General features: G+C 39.8%; 2 protein-coding genes across 2 annotated transcripts in view; one reads left to right on the top strand and one right to left on the bottom strand.

The window, feature by feature from the left end:
• psmd10 (proteasome 26S subunit, non-ATPase 10) overlaps window positions 1-9,385 on the bottom strand; it is a 33,362-nt gene extending 23,977 nt beyond the window's left edge. Inside the window, exons 1-2 of the mRNA XM_059976836.1 lie at window positions 9,116-9,385; window positions 2,104-2,202 (exon numbers count right to left, since the gene is read on the bottom strand). Coding sequence (XP_059832819.1) covers window positions 2,104-2,202; window positions 9,116-9,229 — 213 coding nt within the window. The 5' untranslated portion in view covers window positions 9,230-9,385. The remainder of the gene's footprint in view (window positions 1-2,103; window positions 2,203-9,115) is intronic.
• Window positions 9,386-9,559: 174 nt separating this feature from the next.
• atg4a (autophagy related 4A, cysteine peptidase) overlaps window positions 9,560-21,100 on the top strand; it is a 56,660-nt gene continuing 45,119 nt past the window's right edge. Inside the window, exons 1-3 of the mRNA XM_059976835.1 lie at window positions 9,560-9,768; window positions 12,160-12,270; window positions 13,185-13,256. Coding sequence (XP_059832818.1) covers window positions 9,690-9,768; window positions 12,160-12,270; window positions 13,185-13,256 — 262 coding nt within the window. The 5' untranslated portion in view covers window positions 9,560-9,689. The remainder of the gene's footprint in view (window positions 9,769-12,159; window positions 12,271-13,184; window positions 13,257-21,100) is intronic.

The following is a 21,100-nucleotide window of genomic DNA, read 5'->3' as shown; positions in this document are numbered from 1 at the left end:
TGCTTTCCTGGGGTATATGATGAATAAACTTTTCTCAGCCTTTCAGCCGGATACAGGTATCAATTTTAAATGATGTTGTAATGACAAACTCTGCCCTTTATCAGGGATGATGCCTGGGCACATCTAGCCTGGTGGAATTTCTCTATCCCCATCGTCCATCCCTCCTGATTAGTTAGTCCTCATCCAAGGTGGGCTAATGGAAACCTGACTGGATTATTACTGACCATTCGGGAGGGATGGAGGATGGGAATATAAATATCATCAGACTAGACGTACCTGGACATCATCCCTGATGAAGTTAGCAGAGTTTGTCATTGAAATGCCAGTTAAAATCAATACCTGTACCTGGGTGTGAGCCAGAGATGAATTTATTAGAATAAGGATGTTTAGATTGTATAGCTGAGTGACTTTTATCATTGTTGTTAAACTACACTGTGCTAAATTATAATTTCAGAGTCAAGGATAATATTGTTCAGTTTCTTAACACTATAAAATTAATTTGAAAAAAAAACAGCAAATGCTGGAAATTTGAAATAAACACAAAGCCCTAATGGCTGCAAATCAGTGGAAAGAGTTTAGGTCAAACGCCTCTACGCAAAACTAGAAATCAGGGATTAAAAGATACTTTACATGCTGTTTCTCTTCCCTCAGATGGTAGGGGAAGCAGGGTGTCTGCTGTGTTGAGTATTTATAGCATTTTTTAAAAATTCTTTTTTCTTTTTCAAATTTCTAGCGTATGCAATTCTTTCTTAATTTTCAGTTTAGTTTCAAAGAAGTTGGAGAGCTGGATGAATAGAATGAAGGGAGTATCTGTGTTAAGGCAAGATCAGGGCTGCATGAGGATAAGCCGTGGAAGTCCTCTGGTCAATGGAGCAGTTAGGGTGTGAACAGTTAGAAGTACAGATCTGTACAGCATGCTCAGGGTGTGCTAATGGATCACAAAAAAACTAAACCAATGTTACATACAGGTGATTTGCATCAGAAACGGGAAGCTCAGATAAAGTTGTCAAAGTCAATAACCAGACTAGAAAGCTGCAGCATGCATACCTGGAAGGTAAGATGCTATTCCTAAAGATTGAAAGGATTTGAACAATGTAGAACATCTCAGACAAATAGGCCAGAGTGAGAATGGGATGGAATATTAAAGTGGTCGGCAAAAGGAAGCTAAGGGTCTCAAGGTCCTGAGGCTAATCAAAAGATTCCATAAAGCATTTCCAGTATTTTCTGTTCAAATCTTAAATTGGCTTGAATGAGAATCATTTATATTAGACATTAGCCACGTATTAATTGCAATCCTGTTTTATGTTTAAAATTTTGTTTTACAGGAAAAAGTGCAAAAATTAAAGCTGATTTTTTTTGGTAAAAGCTAAAATTGAGCAATTTATCATCCCCTTTGCTTCTTAAATATTTGCACTACATCCTCCATCAAAATCTATTCAGTCTCCATCCTGCAACAAGATCAGTTCTGCTTCTAGTGTAGGACCCTCACAGTTCACAACAACGTGTGGAAATCCATGGCTTTATGTAGTTTTAGTAGTTGATTACCACCCATTTTCTGGTGACTATGTAACCATAAAAACACAAGTTTCACTAATAAACCATATTCAGTATTATAAAATGATCAAAAACAATTTTAAGCCATGAAATGAACAATGGCAGATAAACCAAAAGCTTATCAACAGGTATGTCTCCTCTGCTAAGCAATTAAAAAAGATTATTCCCCATCTCCCCCTCTCCATCCAGCTGTTTATTATGGCTTCGGCCCTCAGTTCCTTTCTAGTCCTGATGCAGGGTCTTGGCCCAAAACATTAACTGTTCATTCTCCTCCATAGACACTGCCTGACCTGCTGAGTTTCTCCAACATTTCATGTGTTGCTCAATAATTCTAGCATCTGCAAAATCTCTTGTATCACAGTATAATGAAAGTGGGAGATGGGCAAGAGACAGCATGTGAAGGAATCCAGAGTTCCTGGAGGATTGTACTGGTAGAAGAAACAGAAATGTGAAAGGCATGCCCTTGGAAGAATTTTGACAGATGAGGAATTTTAAAATGGAACAAAGCCCACCAATAAAGAATAGTTGTAGAAGAATTAATCAACTCACATCATCTTTAGGATCTACTGGTATTCCCAGGCTTAGCAGAAAGTCTACGACGTCCTTGTGTCCGGCTGAGCATGCCCAATGCAAAGCTGTCCTGCTATCCTATGCAAATACAGAGAAAAAGAATTCAAATAATTCGTTTACCATATAGGGATTACATAATGAATGCACAGATTTACTGTAACTGATTTTGGAGACATCTAAAGCTGTAATTATCACTGCTATGTTTACGGAAAAGTTAGATTTAGAAGTGCTTTGAAGTCTATGCATTATTTTAATACAGGCATCCAGGATAGACAGAAGGATCCACAGCCATAGTAGCATGGTGGTTAGCTTAACTATGACAGCTCAGGGCGTCAGAGCTTGGAGTACAATCCCAGCAACATCTGTAAGGAGTTTGCCCACCCTCCCCATGGAAAGTGTGGGTTTCCTCCAGGTCATTTGGTTTCCACCCACAGTCTAAAGATGTACCAGGTAGGTTAATTGATTATTGGAAAATGTCCCACAATTTGGCCAGTGTTAAATCAGGGTTGTTGGGGGCTGCTGGGCAGTGCAGTTTAAAGGGCTGGAAGGGCCTATTCCACATTACATCTCTAAATAAAATAAACAAGAAGGGGTAAATAAAATAATCTCTTCTGGTAAAAGTAAGCTTGATTGAAACCAGAACTTGAAGAAAATTTATTCCAAAATTGGAATTAAACACAAACTCAAGACTGTCACTCCAATACACTACAGTGCTCAGGGAGTAAAGTTGGATGCTAAAGCTCCTAGCGTGTCTAGTGTGTCTATTATAGTAATTTTTATTTATTAAAGTAGTTGTACTGTGTGGTTTAATATAATAATAGTACAAAACCATCAGGGGAACAATTACTATAATAAATAAAAATACTGATAACTGTAGCAGGAATCAAAGGAAGAGCATAATGTGAAAGGTATCCTTTACACAATCAAAGCTGACAATATTTTAAGGTCTGCAGAATACATGGAGCATAGAGACATATATCTTGAATATTCAAAGCAAAGGAATATTTAATCCAAGAAAGATTAAGATAGAAAAATAACTACTGCAGCATCATTATCTTGTCTTCAAAAGTAATTATTTGAGCTATTGAAAGATGGACTGATAATTCACACTAATACTACTAAATAAGTGTTCACTCCAAGCCATGACACAAATTGCACAATATATTAGAAATTACAAAACAGAATACTAGATAGAAAAAGGAACATTAGTATTGGGAGCAACAAAACAATCTACTAGAGGATAAAGTTGCTGAGGAGATTGGTATTGATATTGGTATAAGGGATAGAAACCCACTAACTTACTTCCCTCCCCTCCACCCCAACCCAGAGTTCCTCCAGCAGTTAGTTTGTTGCTCTAGATTCCAGTGCGTGGCAATCCTTTGCATCTCCTCTGAACTTTAACACAAGTTGGCCTGACAGATGGTCATAACTACTATCCTTAAGAGTCTAATACCGTCAACAACCTTTCCCCTTGGAATTGGAATGATACTCACTAAGTTCTGACTTTAAAATAAGGTATCATTAGCTGGAGTAAAAAAAATTCTAGGTGTTGGAAATCTGAAATAGCAAAATGATGTAGATGTTTATCATGCCAGACAATATTCAATATTCATGGCAGAGGTTGGTAATACTTCATTAGATCTGATCTGATAAAACAGCAAGAAGTATCGATTTGAAATGTTAATGCTCTCTCTCTCTCTCTAGAATCTGACTTACTCACTGAATAAGAAAAGTAGCTGAAACAAGGTATTCCAAGGTATTCAAAGGGAGCACAAAGATGATCTGTATGTTTATTCTCATACAAGATTAACAGGACAGGTCTCAAATCAACAGTACTTCTTATGAATTTGATAGAAATTTCTGTCATTATAGGTTAGTAGATCAGGTTAGACTTCACCCACAGACCACAAGTCACAGGAGCAGAATTGGATCATTTGGCCCATCGAGTCTGCTCTGCTATTCAATCATGGCTGATCTATTTTTTGCCTCCTCAACCCATTCCCCGGGTTTCTCCCCATAAGCTTTGATACTTGGCCATCATGAACCTATCAATCTCTGCCTTAAATACACCTAACAGTCTGGCCTCCATGGCTGCCTGTGGTAACAAATTCATCACCCTCTGGCTAAAGAAACTTCTACACATTCCTTGTTTAAATGGACGTCCCTCTATCCGGAGGCATCAGTCTGCCTCTCTACCAGTTCAGATCCAGGGAATAATTGTCAAACACAGTCTACTTAAAATTACATACTGTTTATTAGCAAGCTTGTGTCATTCAGTTGAACTACAGAGCCCCGCTCATCGACCTTGGGAAAATCTGCAATCAAGTGAGCCCCAAATGATGTCTGGGGCTGCCTGTTAAAACATTCGTTATCACATACATACTCTGATTGTTGCTAGGCATCCTTAGCAGCTTTCTCATGTACAGGCACTTTGTTCATTATTTATCTTCAAACATTATTCTCGGTCAGTCGAAACAAGTTAGTCAGGGTTTAGCCCTTTTAATTCTGCATATTATTCCTCAGAGGCAATAGACAGTAGTGCAGGAGTAGGCCATTCGGCCCTTCTAGCCAGCACCGCCATTCACTGTGATCATGGCTGATCATACACAATCAGTACCCCGTTCCTGCCCTCTCCCCATATCCCTTGACCCCGCTATCTATAATAGCCCTGTCTAACTCTCTCTTGAATGCATCCAGAGACTTGGCCTCCACTGCCTTCTGCGGCAGAGCATTCCACATATCCACCACTCTGGGTGAAAAAGTTTTTCCGCATCTCTGTTCTAGATGGCCTACCCCTTATTCTTAAACTGTGGCCTCTAGTTCTGGACTCACCCATCAGCGGGAACATGCTTCCTGCCTCCAGTGTGTCCAATTCCTTAATAATCTTACATGTTTCAATCAGATCCCCTCTCATCCTTCTAAATTCCAGTGTATACAAGCCCAGTTGCTCCAATCTTTCAACATATGACAGTCCCGCCATTCCAGGAATTAACTTTGTGAACCTATGCTGCACTCCCTCAATAGCAAGAATGTCCTTCCTCAAATTTGGAGACCAAAACTGCACAAAATACTCCAGGTGGGGACTCACCAGGGCCCTGTACAGCTGCAGAAGAACCTTTTTACTCTTATACTCAATTCCTCTTGTTATAAAAGCCAGCATGCCATTAGCTTCTTCACTGCTTGCTGTACCTGCATGCTTGCTTTCATTGACTGATGTACAAGAACACCTAGATCTTGTTGTACTTCCCCTTTTCCTAACTTGACTCCATTTAGATAGTTATCCACCTTCCTGTTCTTGCCACCAAAGTGGATAACCTCACATTTATCCACATTAAACTGCATCTGCCATACATTTGCCCACTCAACCAACCTGTCCAAGACATCCTGCATTCTCATAACATCCTCCTGACATTTCACACTGGCACCCAGCTTTGTGTCATCAGCAAATTTGCAAATATTACTTTTAATCCCTTCATCTAAATCATTAATGTGTATTGTAAACAGCTGCAGTCCCAGCACCGAACCTTGCAGTACCCCACTGGTCACAGTCCGCCATTCCGAAAGGGACCCGTTAATCACTACTCTTTGTTTCCTGTCAGCCAGCCAATTTTCAATCCATGCCCCCAATACCATGTGCCCTAATTTTGCCCACTAATCTCCTATGTGGGACTTTATCAAAAGCTTTCTGTAAGTCCAGGTACGCTACATCCACTGGCTCTCAATTGTCCATTTTCATAGTTACATCCTCAAAAAACACCAGAAGATTAGTCAAGCATGATTTTCCCTTCATAAATCCATGCTGACTCAGACTGATCCTTCTACTGCTATCCAAATGTGTTGTAATTTCCTCTTTTATAATTGACTCCAGCATCTTTCCCACCACTGACGTCAGGCTAACCAGTCTATAATTTCCTGTTTTCTCCCTCCCTCCTTTCTTGAAAAGTGGGACAACATTAGCCACCCTCCAATCAGCAAGAACTGTTCCTGAATCCATAGAACATTGGAAAATGATTACCAATGCATCCACGATTTCTACAGCCACCTCTTTAAATACCCTGGGATGCAGACCATCGGGTCCCGGGGACTTATCAGCCTTCAGACTTAACAGTCTATCCAACACTGTTTCTTGCCTAATATAAATTTCCTTCAGTTCATCCTTTACCCTTGTTCCTTTGGCCACTATACAAGAGGCTGTGCCCCCTTGTCTTAGACTCCCCCATCCTTTCCATATCTACTCTGTCTAGACCTTTTAACGTATGAAAGGTTTCAATGAGATCCCCACTCATCCTTCTAAATTCCAGTGAATACAGACCCAGAGTCATCAAATATTCCTTGTATGATTACCCTTTCATTCCCAGAATCATCCTTGTGAACCGCCTCTAGACCCTTTCCAATACCAGCACATCTTTTCTTAGATGAGGAGTCCAAAACTGTTCACAATACTCAAGGTGAGGTCTCAGCAGTGCCTTATAAAGCCTCAGCATCACATCTCTGCTCTTGTAAAGACCTCTTGAAATGAATGCTACCATTGCATTTGCCTTCCCCAGAACTGACTCACCCTGCAGGTATTCGGCACAAGGACTCCCAAGTCTCTCTGCATCTCAGATTTTTGGATTTCTTCCTCATTTAGAAAAGTCTGCACATTTATTTCTTCTACCAAAATGCATGGCCATGTATTTTCCAACATTGTATTTCATTTACCACTTTCTTGCCCATCCTCCTAATCTGTTTAAGTCCTTCTGCAGCCTGCCTGTTTCATCAACACTCCCTGCTCCTCCACCAATCTTCGTATCATCTGAAAACTTGGCTCCAAAATCATCTATTCCATCAACTAAACCATTGACATACAGCACAAAAAGAAGCGGTCCCAACACCAACCCTGTGGAACACCACTACTCACTGACAGCCAACCAGACAAGGATCCTTTTATCCTGACTCACAGCCTCCTACCAATCAACCAATGCTCTAACCGTGTTAGTAACTTTCCTGTAATACCACTGGCTCTTATCTTGGTAAGCAGCCTCATGTGTATTTAGATACAGATTTGGAATCTAGTATATCTTATTCTATGAAACAAACGTGGTATCTTACACTAATAATAGTTATAAGAAACCAGTATTTTGGAAGAGAATGCATCCAGAACAATAGAATTTCCTTTTGCATTCATTATAGTAAGCTATTTGTTCCATGGGCACTGCTGGGGAATGAGATGGTTGCTTCTGTCTTCGGAGAATTTTCCAATCTGGTCTCAATGTGAGAGGCGATATATCATCCGAAACTAAAGCCAGAGAAACAGACTGAATGATCCATTCACTAATGGCAGCAAACAGCTATTGGGAAGAGTCATCCCCATCCTCAGCAACAGCCTAGCCCTGCAGGTAAATGCTAAAGACACAGCTGAAGAATTCACATCCCTTCTAATTTAGAAGTTTATAGATAATCCACACCTGGATTGTTGCTTTCAATTCAGGTTTCATTATTACAAAAAGGATGTGAAGGGCCAGCCAAGACTTCAAGTTGACGTCGAGGGATCACGCACCAGTCATCAAGGGATCAGCAGTGAAAAGGATGAGCAGCTTCAGGTTTCCAGGTCAACATTTCTGAAGATCTATCCTGGGCCCAGCATATTGATGCATTTACAAAGAAGGAATGCCAGAGCCTATAGTTCATTAGGAGCTTGAAGAGATTTGATATGTCACTGAAGACTAGCAAATTTCTGCAGATGCTCTGTGGAGAGGATTCTAACTGGTTGCATCGTCATCTGATATAGAGGGGTCACTGAGCAGTATTGGAAATTTTTTAACAAAATATACTTTATTCAAAAATATTATTTACAAAGAACCATTCAATGACTTTCAATCCTTTACAGACGTTTCCTCATCATTCTATACATGTCCACACTTTCAGCCACTCACATGGCACAGAATTGAAAACAGCTGCAGGGAGTTGCAAACCAAGCCAGCTCCATCATGAGCACGAGCACCCCTAGCACTGACAGCATCCTCAAAAGGTGATGACTCAAAAAGGCAGCATCCATCATATTACGGACTCTCATCACCCAGGGTATGCCCTTTTTGCATCAGGGAGGAGGTGCAGGAGCATGAAGACACACACTCAGTATTTTATGGACTCTCACACCCGTCATCAGGGTTCTGAATGGACAATGAACCCATCATGTACACTCCCTCACTATTCCCCCATCTCTTTTTGCATTACATTTATTTTAATAAATATAAAATATATTGTATTTCTTATTGTAATTTAGTGTTTTTAATTATATACTGCTGCCACACAACAAATGTCATGAGAAATGCCAGCGATATGAAACCAGATTTTGATTCTCCCAAATTATACTACATTTGTCAATGTGCTCTTGATGAAGAGCTGCTGGACAGTATACACAGTATGTTGACAGCCGCTGAATCATCTGTAAACTTTTATCCATTATTTTGTTTCCAATACATTGCTAAAAATATGACTTGACCAAGAACATGGTTACAGTTATTACATGCAGGAACTTGAACAAACAAAATCCAGCACACTGCTTAAAAAGCCCGGTAAGCAAAACTGCATCTAGCTGGCGTCTTGTGCCTAAACTGATGCCATTGATCTGGATACTATCACTGTTGGACAGCAATTTTAACACAACTTTTTCACTACCAATGATTTTCATGAACAATTGCCCACTGGATCCATCTCTGCACACTTGCACATGGCGACGAAATATGCCAATAAAGTGGCCGTCCACTTCATTGCACAGGAGCCCATGAAGTCTCAATGAACATCAATTGAAACAAAGATGTTACCCAACTCAAAACACTCTACTACTCCAAATCACGAAACTATTGCTAGTACTTCAGCAGTACACACATGCTGCAGTAAATTGCGAAACAGACCCAAGATTAAACATTTAGGCCAAAAATGATACACTTTCGTGAGGAATTCTTGCTCCTAACTATGGGCAAAGAAAGAGTGAAGGGGCTTTGCTTACTTGATCAGTTTTTGTAGCTAGACTCTTGTTTGATAAAATAAGGGCCTTGATGTTCTCCAGGTCCCCTGAATAAGCCAAATTGCAGATCTCCACATTGGACACTGTGCCGTCCATGCTGCTGAATCACTCCCTTAGCAACCGGCTGGGATTGGCCCTTCCTGCGACCGAATCAGATGCTCTGATTGGTTAATATTTCCAGCGGTGACCACGCCCTATTCATCTGTCAATCAAATACTTCTTCACGTCATCGAAATCGCGAGTCGTTCATGGTAGGCTGACCTCCATCGACCAATCGGATTGAAGAAAAACACAGCCCGGCTCAGCCTTAACGATTCGTGCATAGAATCGCCCACAACTTTCCAAACTTCCGGAGCTGCGATTCGAATTAACCAATGTATCTTAAGGCATCGGCCATTTCTGCATGCTTATAGTTTTGAGCCCTAGCAACGGAGGCAGGGTTTCAGACGACACCAACTCACACCGGGCAGGACGTCACTGGCTGCCGAAGCACTTTGGGAACTGTAGTTTAAAATTTCCATGAAGCGAACAAAGGGGAAAGTAAGAGAGAGACTACATGAGCCAGAAGGCACTGCGCGGTTTGCGCAGGCGCGCCCTTCTGATGATGACACTGACAAAGCTGAGTATGGAGGCAGGTAATGTCTTGGTGTTGGCAGTAAACTCTAATGTGCGGTCTGAAAGTGCGCCGTGCTGTTTGAAAATGTCGTTGTGTAAATTGTAAATAAAATCGAGAGTGTAACTTCACTTTTGTTTATTTTATAACATAAGTGTTGTGATGCTCTCAGTTCCTGAGATTCCGGTAACTATTGTGATATTTCATGTGAGTTGGCCATTCATGTCATCAGTTAATTATTGACTTGAACCCCTATTACATCTTTTTTTTCGGTTGGTGTTAACTGGATCGTTTATGTGTAGAATCATTGAAAGGAGCCGCTCCTTACCGCACGGCATCTGTTCAACTTTCTTTTGTGCTTTGTTTGTTTATACTTCTCGTCACAAAGCTTGATCGGTCAACGTTAAGTGGGGCGTGCGATATTAGCAACATAAGTGAGATGCAAAGTTAAGGAGAGCTTGCCTTTCACAATGACACGTACTTAAGTAACGTGATTTGGATCCAAATAGTAATAACATTCTCTGGTCGATTCTTAGTGCCTGGTTGTTGATCCTTTTGACAGTTTGTGAAGATTAAGCACAGCTGTTCCAGTGCCACATTCCTGCCAATAAGTTTCAACATATAAGGGTGAATCTATTTGCAATATGTTACTACAGCATTGGGCAATAAGGTGCTCATTGACTCCACAGCAGAGAGAAATGTTCTGGTATTACATTTATTTTTCTCTACTTACAAGGTAAATAAGGAACTCTTGAGTGAGAATAGCCAATGAAAATTGGGGCTAATTTAATTAGGGAATAAATGAAGTGAGCTTTGTGGAGAAAAAAGCCTCAATGTTCAATTTGTGCTCTTTTGGTGAAATGATCTCAGGTGATGGTGCCATGATTTATCTTGTAGCCTTAGCCTCCACTCAAAGTTTCTGTCAGTGGAAATCAGGGTGTGAACCCTGATTATTGAGAAGGTTGCTTTTGGTCATTGTACATTCACATCAGCTATCATCATAGAAGGCTTCCCTGAGGATAGAGACATACTTGTGACAACCAGGTATACTTAATCAAAAGTTAAATATTTGTATACTTTTTCAGTACACCACTAGATTCTGGAACTGAGGCAAGAGAGACAAATGACAAAAGAGTGAAAAAGCTTGATCATTGTTGATAGGTTTTCCAAAGTTAAATTATTTTGAAATAATTTAGGTTTTGGTCCTGTTGGCTGTGCTACTTATTGTCTGTCCCTGGCTCCTTGAGAAAATCATATTAGCTCTCTTTTCATCATGGGGTCAAAAGGTTTGGTACAACTGAGAAGCTTGCTAAGCTATTTCAGAGGGTATTTTAAAGAAACAGCAGTAGTAAGGATGCAGGTTTTCTGTCCTGAAGCATATTTGTGAACTCTGCTTGTTTCTTATATTGATTCAATGGAGCTAATGTCACTAATGTCAGATACAGTACTGTGTAAAAGACTCAGATCCATTATTAAGGACCTCCAGCATCCAGGGCATGCCCTTTTCCACTGTTACCGTCAGGTAGGAGGTACAGAAGCCTAAAGGCACACACTCAACAATTCAGGAACAGCTTCTTCCCCTCTGCCATCTGATTCTTCAATGGACTTTGAACCCATGATCACTGCCTCATTTTCTAAATATATATTCAATATACATATACTGTTATTTATTTTTTTCTTCTATGTTATGTATTGCATTGAACTGCTGTTGCTAAGTTAAAATTTCACGACACATGCTAGTGATAATAAACCTGATTCTGATTCTGAAGTCATGTGTATATTTTATGTGATGCCTAAGAATTTTGCACAGTACTGTAGTAATTTTATGTATTGCACTGTATTTCTGCCTGAGGGAAAATAAAACAACTTGACAAATTTCAGGACGTGTGAGTGATGATAAACCTGGTTCTGATATGGGTCTTTATTGTGGTCTGAGAGTGGGAAGGGGACAGGGAGAGGGGAGATCATGATTAGGAAAAGAGGAAGGGAGAGGGGAGAGAGCGAGAAGTACCAGAGAGGCATTCTGTAATAAGCAACAAACCCATTGTTTAGATTCAAATGACCTTGTCCGGTGTTTCAGGGCTAGGTGTGCCTGCGCTTGTTCTGCTGCCCCGGCACTCCTTCTCTGCCACCTGGGACGCACCTCCCGCAGCGCCCCACCCTCATCATTCCCAATAACCTTTGCTCCTGCCAGATTTACAGACTTGCTCTCTGCTCCATGTTGATAAATACAGTACTGTGCAAAAGTCTTATGCACTCGAGCTGGCTGAGTTATTTGCACTGTACTCTATATTCTAAAGTTCTTGCTTTACTGGGTAAGAATATTGCTGGTGGTTTTGAGCGGTTTGTCAGACGCGCATTTTGTTTGTGAAGAATAGCTGTTGACTGGGCCGTTTGTTTAATGTCACTACAGTTTTGGCTAAGTGTGAGAACCAAATACCGGGCTTTTCTGAGCTACTTGAGGACTTTCCAGATACCGAAGAGCCTATATGGATTCTGGGGAAAAAATATCACTTGAAAACAGGTAAGTTGGTTAAAACAAATATATTATAGTCCTCTTCAGGCATTCAGATAGTTCAAGTATTTGAAAGCTGAAATAAATATAGAGGAAGTTCAAATGATCAGCAAGTCAGGAAGCATCTGTGGAGGGGAAAACAGTTATGTTTCAGTCTGATGACTGTTTTGATTAAACTGAATGTAGACGTGTATATGGCTCACTAGGCGGAAGAAAGATGAAGTTTATAGTGATTGTGTATTGTACAGTAAGAACAAAAGTACTTAAAAACATTAGAAATAGGAACAAGAGTTGGCTGCTTGACTTATGCACCTCCTTAAAAACTTGTGTGATCTTTTACTTAAGTGCTACTTTCCTGTCCTAACACATTTGCTTCTGATTCTCATAAAATCTATCAATCTCTTGCTTAAATATATTCTGATGTGAATAACTACTCTCTTATCTGGAGGCTATGACCTAGACTTCAGTGAGGGAAAACATTATCCCTGCCTGCCTCTACCTTGAGAAACCCATAACAATTTTCTGTGTTTCCATGAGATTTCTTTTCATTACTCAAATTCTAGAGAGTATAGGCCTAATTTTCTTAAGTGTAAACTGATGCTCCTTAGTGCGCTTGTGTGGTAAACTATGTGTATACTTGTCTGGACACGCCCCTCTGCTGACTGCTCCTGTGACTCCTCCCACAGACCCCTGTATAAAGGCGGTTGGAGGCATTGCTCCTCCCTCAGTCTCCAAGATGTTGTGGTCACGTTTGCAGCTAATAAAAGCCTATCACTTGCCTCCCATCTCCAACAGTTATTGATGGTGCATCAACTTGTGTGTAACTTCATCTTGTCGGATGCAATTTAACAGCACTTCTGTAACATTATAGACAAATATGTTGCTTGCTCCTCAATGTCTTCTATTTATGTTTCTTCTCATAGAAAGATCTGAACTCCTGTCTGATATCAAGTCAAGGTTATGGTTTACATATAGGAAAAAATTCTCCCCAATTGGTAAGTATTATCTTTCTAATCAATTTAGTTACCCAGTAGTGTGATTTGACATTAAAGCACCAAGTTGAAGGGGTAACTGTTTTACCCCATACCCCAAATATCAATATTGGTTTTGGGATCGAATTTCCTGGACTGCGCAACAACAGCTTAAATTCATTTGACTCCGTTAAGATACATGTGTTTGTCCTTTTGCCCAATCTTCATACTCAATGGAGGAAGTGTATTGATCATCTCTCTATCATCACCACCCTATATCATTGTGTCTTACATCATCCAAGGCCCAACATATGGGACATTTAATACCCTTGGACAGGACGGTAGTGTTGTGGTTAACTCGTCACTTTATGGTGCCAGCAATCACTGATTGGGGTTCAATTTCACCATTGCCTGTAAGGAGTTTGTACGTTCTCCCCATGAGGGTGCTGGTGTTCCAGTTTGTTCCCACATTCCAAAGATGTTCGAGCCGATGAGTTGTGGACATGCTGTTTTGCTGCTTTAAGTGTGGTGACATTTGTGCCTGTACTCACTGGAATTTAGAAGAATGCAGGGGGATCTCATTGAAATCTACAGATTGTTGAAAGGACTAGATAGGGTGGATGTGGAGAGGATGTTTCCTGTGGTGTGGGTATCCAGAACTAGAGGGCACAGCCTCAAAATTGAAGGGCAACCGTTTAGAACAGAGGTAAGCAGGAATTATTTTAGCCAGAGAGTAAATCTGTGGAATGCTCTGCCACAGACTGTGGTGAAGGACAAGTCCATGCATATATTTAAGGTGAAAGTTGATCGTTTCCTGACGGGTCAGTGTATCAAAGGATATGGCGAGAAGGCAGGTGTATAGGGTTGAGTGGGATCTGGGATCATCCATGATGGAATGGCCTAATTCTGGTCATATGTCTTCTAGTCTTATGGACACTTGCAAGCTGCCCAGTACAATCCTCACTGATTTGACACAAGTGACATGTTTCACTGTTTATTTTGATGTTTCAATATTCATTGACAAATAGAGCTAATCTAACAAAATCATTCTGGAGGAACGTTGTCTCATTTTTTAACTGCATTGCATTTGTGGTTTCTAAATGACAAATAAACTGAATCTGAATCTGAAATGGCAATATTAATTTGTTAGGCAGAGAAATTATAAATGGAATAGTTGACCCATTTTTGCAAAAAATGTATTCTCTTAATTTGTTTGCACCTAATTTCACTCATGTGCTATTCCAAAATATTATTTCCAAAAATATTCTACATTTTAGTATTTTTCATAGAAAGAACCAAGAGTCCAGTTCCTTATTTTATAAACTAGTTTCATGAGTTAGATGTATTAATGGATATTTGGACAAGGGAAGGTGAAGATTATTGGCCTGCATGATATTTGTAGTTGACATTCCTTCAGACAGTCAATACAGCCAGTCATGCTGGAAATACACATGCAAAGGACAAACCTCAATTATGGTTATTCCTGAAATCCAAGTAGCCTTCTAGTATTCACTGATTGAGCTCATTTATGCGGATAACCACAGAAGCAAGATATTGAAGATTATTTATGGGTACATAATGTTTTCCACAAAGGGATGGATTAGGGAATTAAATCGTAACGAGATTATGTACTTGAGACCTGAACATTGACCGGCATTGTTCTGACCTGAAACAAAAATATATCTGTATATCATCAGTTTATTACACATAACACACACCTGTGAAAGGTTCACAAGATAGGATTGTATTATTTATTCGTTTGCTATCTGTAGCCTTTCCAAGAGCTAAGGAAGTTGTTTAAATTTTCCTATGTTTTAGCTGTGGAAAACATCTGGCAGTGATTACCTTTATCATGTACTACTCTGCTGTACCTTCAAACCAGTTGCTAGAGTATTTAAATTGTAAATATTAAAATGGTCTTTAGCAGCACAAGGAAAAAGTTTCATACTTAGCTGGGGAGAGCATCATTTGTTTTATGAGAACATATTTGTCACTTTCTCTTGCTATTCCACTCCCCCTCTAATCTGTGTGTCTGCGGCCTCCTGAATGATACGAGGCCCAAGGTAAGCTTGAGAAATGACACCTCATCTTCCTCTTGGGCACAGAGCAAGAAGTTTCCCTATGTAGAAGCCTCTTGTACTTGGCATCAAATTCTCCAACTTCAGGCAACTAATTATTTCTTTTGCCTGTATCAGAACTAGCCAATTTTGCCTGCTGTCATTTTAACATATTTTTATGCGTAATTTTGATTTACTATTACTGCAATGGCCTGCTTGGCATATCAATTGTATTGATTCTTGAAACATATAACACACAAAGAAGCATAATGCAGTAATTGTCATATTAAGACACCCTATCAGGGAAATTCTTTCTATCCTTTACCCAACATTCTCCACTACAGAAAATTAACTTGATTTGTCTCAGATCCAGTCTAATGAAGGGTCAAGGACTTGAAATATTATGCATAACATAGAACAGTACAGTGCAGTACAGGCCCCTAAGCCCACAATGTTATGTCAACCCTTTAACCTACAAGAAAATCAGTCTAGTTCTTCTCTCCCACATAGCTCTGTTGTGACTGTCTAAAACTGAGCCACACAGAAGCTGTACTAGGAAATATAAAAGTCATCATTCACACAGTGAATCTCCAGGAGAGAGAGTCCAGGAGAACCCAAGAGAATCTCAGTCTCCTGACAGAATGTTTTATAATTCAACACAAAGGTAACAATAAGAAATCAACAACTTACTTGACTTTAACATTTGGAATATAGTCAGGTAATTAACAGAATTACATAGTTATAATGGCCAGATCTCCCCAACTAGCAGAATCCCTTTGAATATTCAATACTAGTGTCTGTTCCAAAAGCTTTGGGGATCCAAGATTCAGGCATCCAAAATATACCCTGTTTGTTGCAGTACTGAAGGATGGCTTCATGAATATACAAATAACCTTGAAACAGATCTGCTTGAACAATGCCTTAAGTGGCAGGAACACACCTTTAACAATGTCCTAATAGCAGGAACAATGTCCTAATAGTCTATTGTTTTTCCCTACCTAATTCCAATAGGACAAAGAATGTCCCACACCCAATGATTGGTTTCACGAACCACAAACTATCAAAAGTTAATTTGTGTACAGACTTTTCTTTCCAAAAGACTGATTTTTGCTCAAGTTAATTTTGACTATATTCATAAAATTTCATAACTGCAGAATAGTCCCTAAGAAGCCCTCCATTTTTCATTCATCCATGTGCATATCCAAGGGTATCCTAAATGTTCCTAATATATCTGCTTCTACCACTATCCCTGGCAGCAAGTTCCACATACCTACCACTCTCTGTGGGGAAGGTGGGGGAAGTTTAACATTCCCCCCCCCCCACTTTCCTCCAAACACCTTAAAGTTTTGCCCCCACACATTGTCCATTTCTGCTGTGGGTAAGAAGTGTCTTGTACTCCTCTATCAAATCACCTTTCATCCTCCTTCACTCCAAAGAGAAAAGCTGAAACTTGCTCAACCTATTCTCATTAAACATGCTCTGAAATCGAAGCAGGGTTTTGGTAAATATCTTATGTACTTTTTCTAAAGCTTCCACATCCTTCCTACAATGAGGTGACTAGTTCTCCCAAGCGTGATTTAATCAGGGTTTTATAGAATTGCAGTTATTATCTCGTAGCTCTTGAACTGAATCCTCCAACTAATGAAGACCAACATATCGTACTCCTTCCTAACCACCTTTATCAACTAGTGCTGAAATTATTACTTTTTCCATAGAAATTGAATTCTGACATACTGAGTAGTTTCAACATTTTCTATATTTATTTCACAGTTCCAGCATCTGCAGGTTTTTTTTTTGATTTTTCACTAAAGGACATGGCTTACTTCTATTTAACCTATCTAACATCATCATGATCTTCAATTTCTCGAACAAATCCTATTTCAGCTATCATTCCAAAACCACCTTAGGTTCTCTAATGTAAACTGTTGATATAATCTTTCTTTCCCAGAACTATCCTAGCAAGACTTTTGTACTTTATGTGGGTTTGCACATCCTCACTAAAATGTATTGACAAGAATTGGACACGACTCCTTGCGTATTACCAAGCCATTGTTTTAAAGGTTCAACATAAGTACTTTGCACTTGGCCTCTCGGCTACAATAAAAACACGAAATGCTGGAGAGACTCAACTGGTTAGGCAGCATCTGTGGTATTTCAGGTTCATGACTATTAACAGAATTCTGTTCAACCAACACACACAAAATGTAGGAGGAACTCAGCAGGCCAGGTTAGCATCTATGGAAAAGGGTAAACACTCGACACTTCGGGGAGATATCCTTCATCGTGACTGGAAAAAAAGGATGAGAAGTCAGAGTAAGAAGGTGGGGGAGGTGTGGAAGAAGTACAAGGTGATAGCTGAAATGGAGTGAAGGAGGGGTGAAGCAAAGAGCTGGGAAGTTGATAAAGAGATAAAAGTCTGGAGAAATGGGAATCTAATAGGAGAGGGTAGACCATGGAAGAAAGGGGGAGGAACACTAGGGGTAAGGAGATAAAGTGAGCGAAGGAAACAGGAAGGTGGGGGGGGGGCAATTACTGGGAGTTTGAAAAATCGATGTTCATGCCATCATTCTGTTTTTCTCTCTGCAGAAATGGCATCAGAAATTATATGATATCTATGGATACCCATAGTAACTGTACACTATGGACATCTCCTGTACTTTTTATTTTGATTCCCAAATACAGTAATTTTTTAATGTTCTGTCATCTTTGTTTCTGCTAATGAAGCCCAAGATCTCGTATGCTTGACTAACTGCTTCTTCATATGATTGTCTCTTTCCAAATCTTTACACATTTTTTTTATAGACACACCCACAGTCCCTTCAGTTTTATCTCACCCCTGGGAGTTAGGATATTTTGTTTACGTGGTCTGTCCTTGCACTTTCTCCCAAAGTGTATCATTTCTTGTTTGCAATATTAAATTTCATCACCTGTTAGGCTTCTCATTCACTCAGCAGTGCTTTCACCCATTACGTTTCTCCTTCCTTTTTATCCAGCTGACAAAGTCAAATATCATCTGCAGTTTTGAGATTTTACCCGAAGCATCCATTTGCAAGTTATTTATACATGTCAAGAAAAGCAGCGATCTTAGTGTTTACCTCTGGTGAACACCGATTTACAATTTTCTGCTTCTCTAACATTAACCGTGACTTTCTGTTCCTGCTCTCCAGTCTAAATAGGTGGGACTTATATTAATCTTGGAACATTACCCACACACCATCTAACTGAAGCATAACCTCCTTGTGTTTGTGTTCATTCCCCTTTCAATAAACAATTTCATTTTGATACTTATGTTAATTCCTTGCATTCTGGTCTTTTTGCAATTCATGCGGTAGACCACCCAGATTGCTTTGCAGTTCAGAATTCTGTAATGGCTCACTATTTTGATAAAGTATTTTGTCTGTCTCTATCTACGGATATTGGTTTGTCTGTACTGGTTCTGCTAAAATTGGCTATTTTACATTTCCTTTCATCATACTCCATTTACCAGATCTTTTCCCATTGTTGGCCTCCTTGCATCCTCATCACAATTAGTTTTCAGCTATCTGAGTCATCAGCAAATATAGCAACAGTACTCCTTGTCCTTTCAAACAATTTGTAAAATATAGAGACCTCAACTTTGATTCCATTGGCAGACCACTGTGGCATTACAAAATTATTCCATTCTGTTTCCTATTGTGTTGAAATTAAGTAAAGTGGAAGCATAAAGTCACTTAAGACAAATGCCCTGTTTATTGTAAATTGCATATCATGTGTGGCCACCTGTAAGCAGTCTGTTTGTTACTTGTACAAATCTACTTTGATATACCTCCATGATCTGCTGTAAGGTGAACACATTTACTACATGTTTGACATCTCTACTTTCTATTCCATCTTTTTAGAAGTGTTTTAAGGGAGATTAAGATTAGTGTTGAAATATTAAGGAATCTGTGTTATGGAGTTTTACTTATTGGAAACTGGGCCAATCCTGTTTCTATAAGACCATAAGATATAGGAGCAGAATTAGGCCATTTGACCCATCGAGTCTGCTCTGCCATTTCATCATGGCTGATCCAATTTACCTCTCGGCCCCAATCTCCTGTTTTCTCCCCATATCCATTCATGCCCTGACCAATCAAGAATCTGTCAAGTTCTGACGTAAATCAACCTCTGTCAGGAAGAGCAGGTAGATGATAGGACAAAAATGAAGCTAGCAGGCTGAGTACTAGTGCACTAGAGATGCGGAATCAAATAGCGTAGTAAATAAATACTGTCTTCAAAGTGTGATATCTCAATGTCCGGATAGTGATCATCCACCTATGACAGATTATCAGGTGTGACGTCGTGGCTATCACTGAATTGTGGCTGATGGATGGTTGTAATTGGAAGCTGAAGTCCAAGGTTACACATTGTATCGGAGGGATAGAAAGGTAGGCAGAGGGGTGGTGTGGCTCTGGTGGTTAAAAAATGATATCAAATCAGTAGAAAGATGTGACATAGGATCAGAAGATGTTGAATCCTTGTGGGTTGATTTAAGAAACTGCAAGGGTAAGAGGACCCTGATGCAGTTATGTATGGACCTCCCAACATCCAGCTGGGATGTGGACTATAGATTACAATGGGAAATAGAAAAGGTGTGTCAAAAAGGCAATGTTATGATAATCATGTGAGATTTCAACATGCGGGTCAATTGGGAAAATCAGGTTGGTAATAGAACTTGAGGTGTGAGTTTGTTGAATGCCCACAAGATGGCTTTTTAGAGCAGTTTGTTGTTGAGCCTACTAGGGTTACTAGCCTACATGATCATCTATACTGAATTGGGTGTCGTAATGAATCGCAAGCGATTAGGGAGCTTAAGATTTTTTAAAAACCATCAGGAGGCAGTGATCGCAATATTCCAAAAATGAAGAAATACTCAAATGGCAAAATAGTACAACTGTGGCTAACAAGGGAAGTCAAAGCTAATGTGAAAGCAAAAGAGGGGGTATACAACAAGCGAAAATAAGTGGGGAGATAGAGGATTGGGAAGCTTTTAAAAGCTGACAGAGAACAACTAAAAGAATCATTAGGAGAAGATGAAGTAGGAAAGCAAGCTGGTAAACAATATCAAAGTAGATAGTAAAAGCCTTTTCAAGTATGTAAAAACAAAAATAAAAGAGAGATTAGAGTGGATCTAGAACCACTAGAAAATGAGGCTGGAGAAATAATAACGGGGAACAAATAGATGGAAGATGAACTAAATGAGTATTTTGCATCAGTCTTCACTATAGAAGACATTAGCTGTGTGCCAGATGTTGGAAGGGTTTGAAGGAAGAGAAACGAGTGCAGTTACTATTACAAAGGAGAAGATGCTCAAAAAGCTGAAAAACCTAAGGGCGCAGAAGTCACACAGACCAGATGAACTGCACCCAAGCATTCTGAAAGAGGTAGCGGAAGAGATTGTGGAGGCATTAGTACTGATCTTTCAAAAACATTGGACTCTGGTATGGTGTCAGAGGACTGGAAAATTGCAATTGTCACTCCACTCTAAGAAAGGAGGAAGGCAGCAGAAAAGATATTATAGACCAGTTAGCCTGATCACAGAGGTTGGGAAGGTGTTGGAGTCAATTGTTAAGGACAACGTTATGGATTCTTGGTGACACAGTCAGCATTGTTTCCTTAGGGAACATCTTCCCTGCCGAACCTGTTGAAATTCTTTGATGAGATTACAAGTAGGATAGATAAAGGGGATGCAGTGGATGTTCTATATTTGGACTTCCAGAAGGCCTTTAACAAGGTGCCACATATAAGGCTGCTTACCAAGTTAAGAGCCCACTACAGGAAAGTTATTGGTAT

The sequence above is a fragment of the Hypanus sabinus genome, chromosome 8, assembly GCF_030144855.1.
Source record: "Hypanus sabinus isolate sHypSab1 chromosome 8, sHypSab1.hap1, whole genome shotgun sequence".
NCBI classification, from domain to species: Eukaryota; Metazoa; Chordata; class Chondrichthyes; order Myliobatiformes; family Dasyatidae; genus Hypanus; species Hypanus sabinus.
Note: the sequence above shows the minus strand (reverse complement) of the source record. Positions and strands in the feature narration are given on the sequence as shown.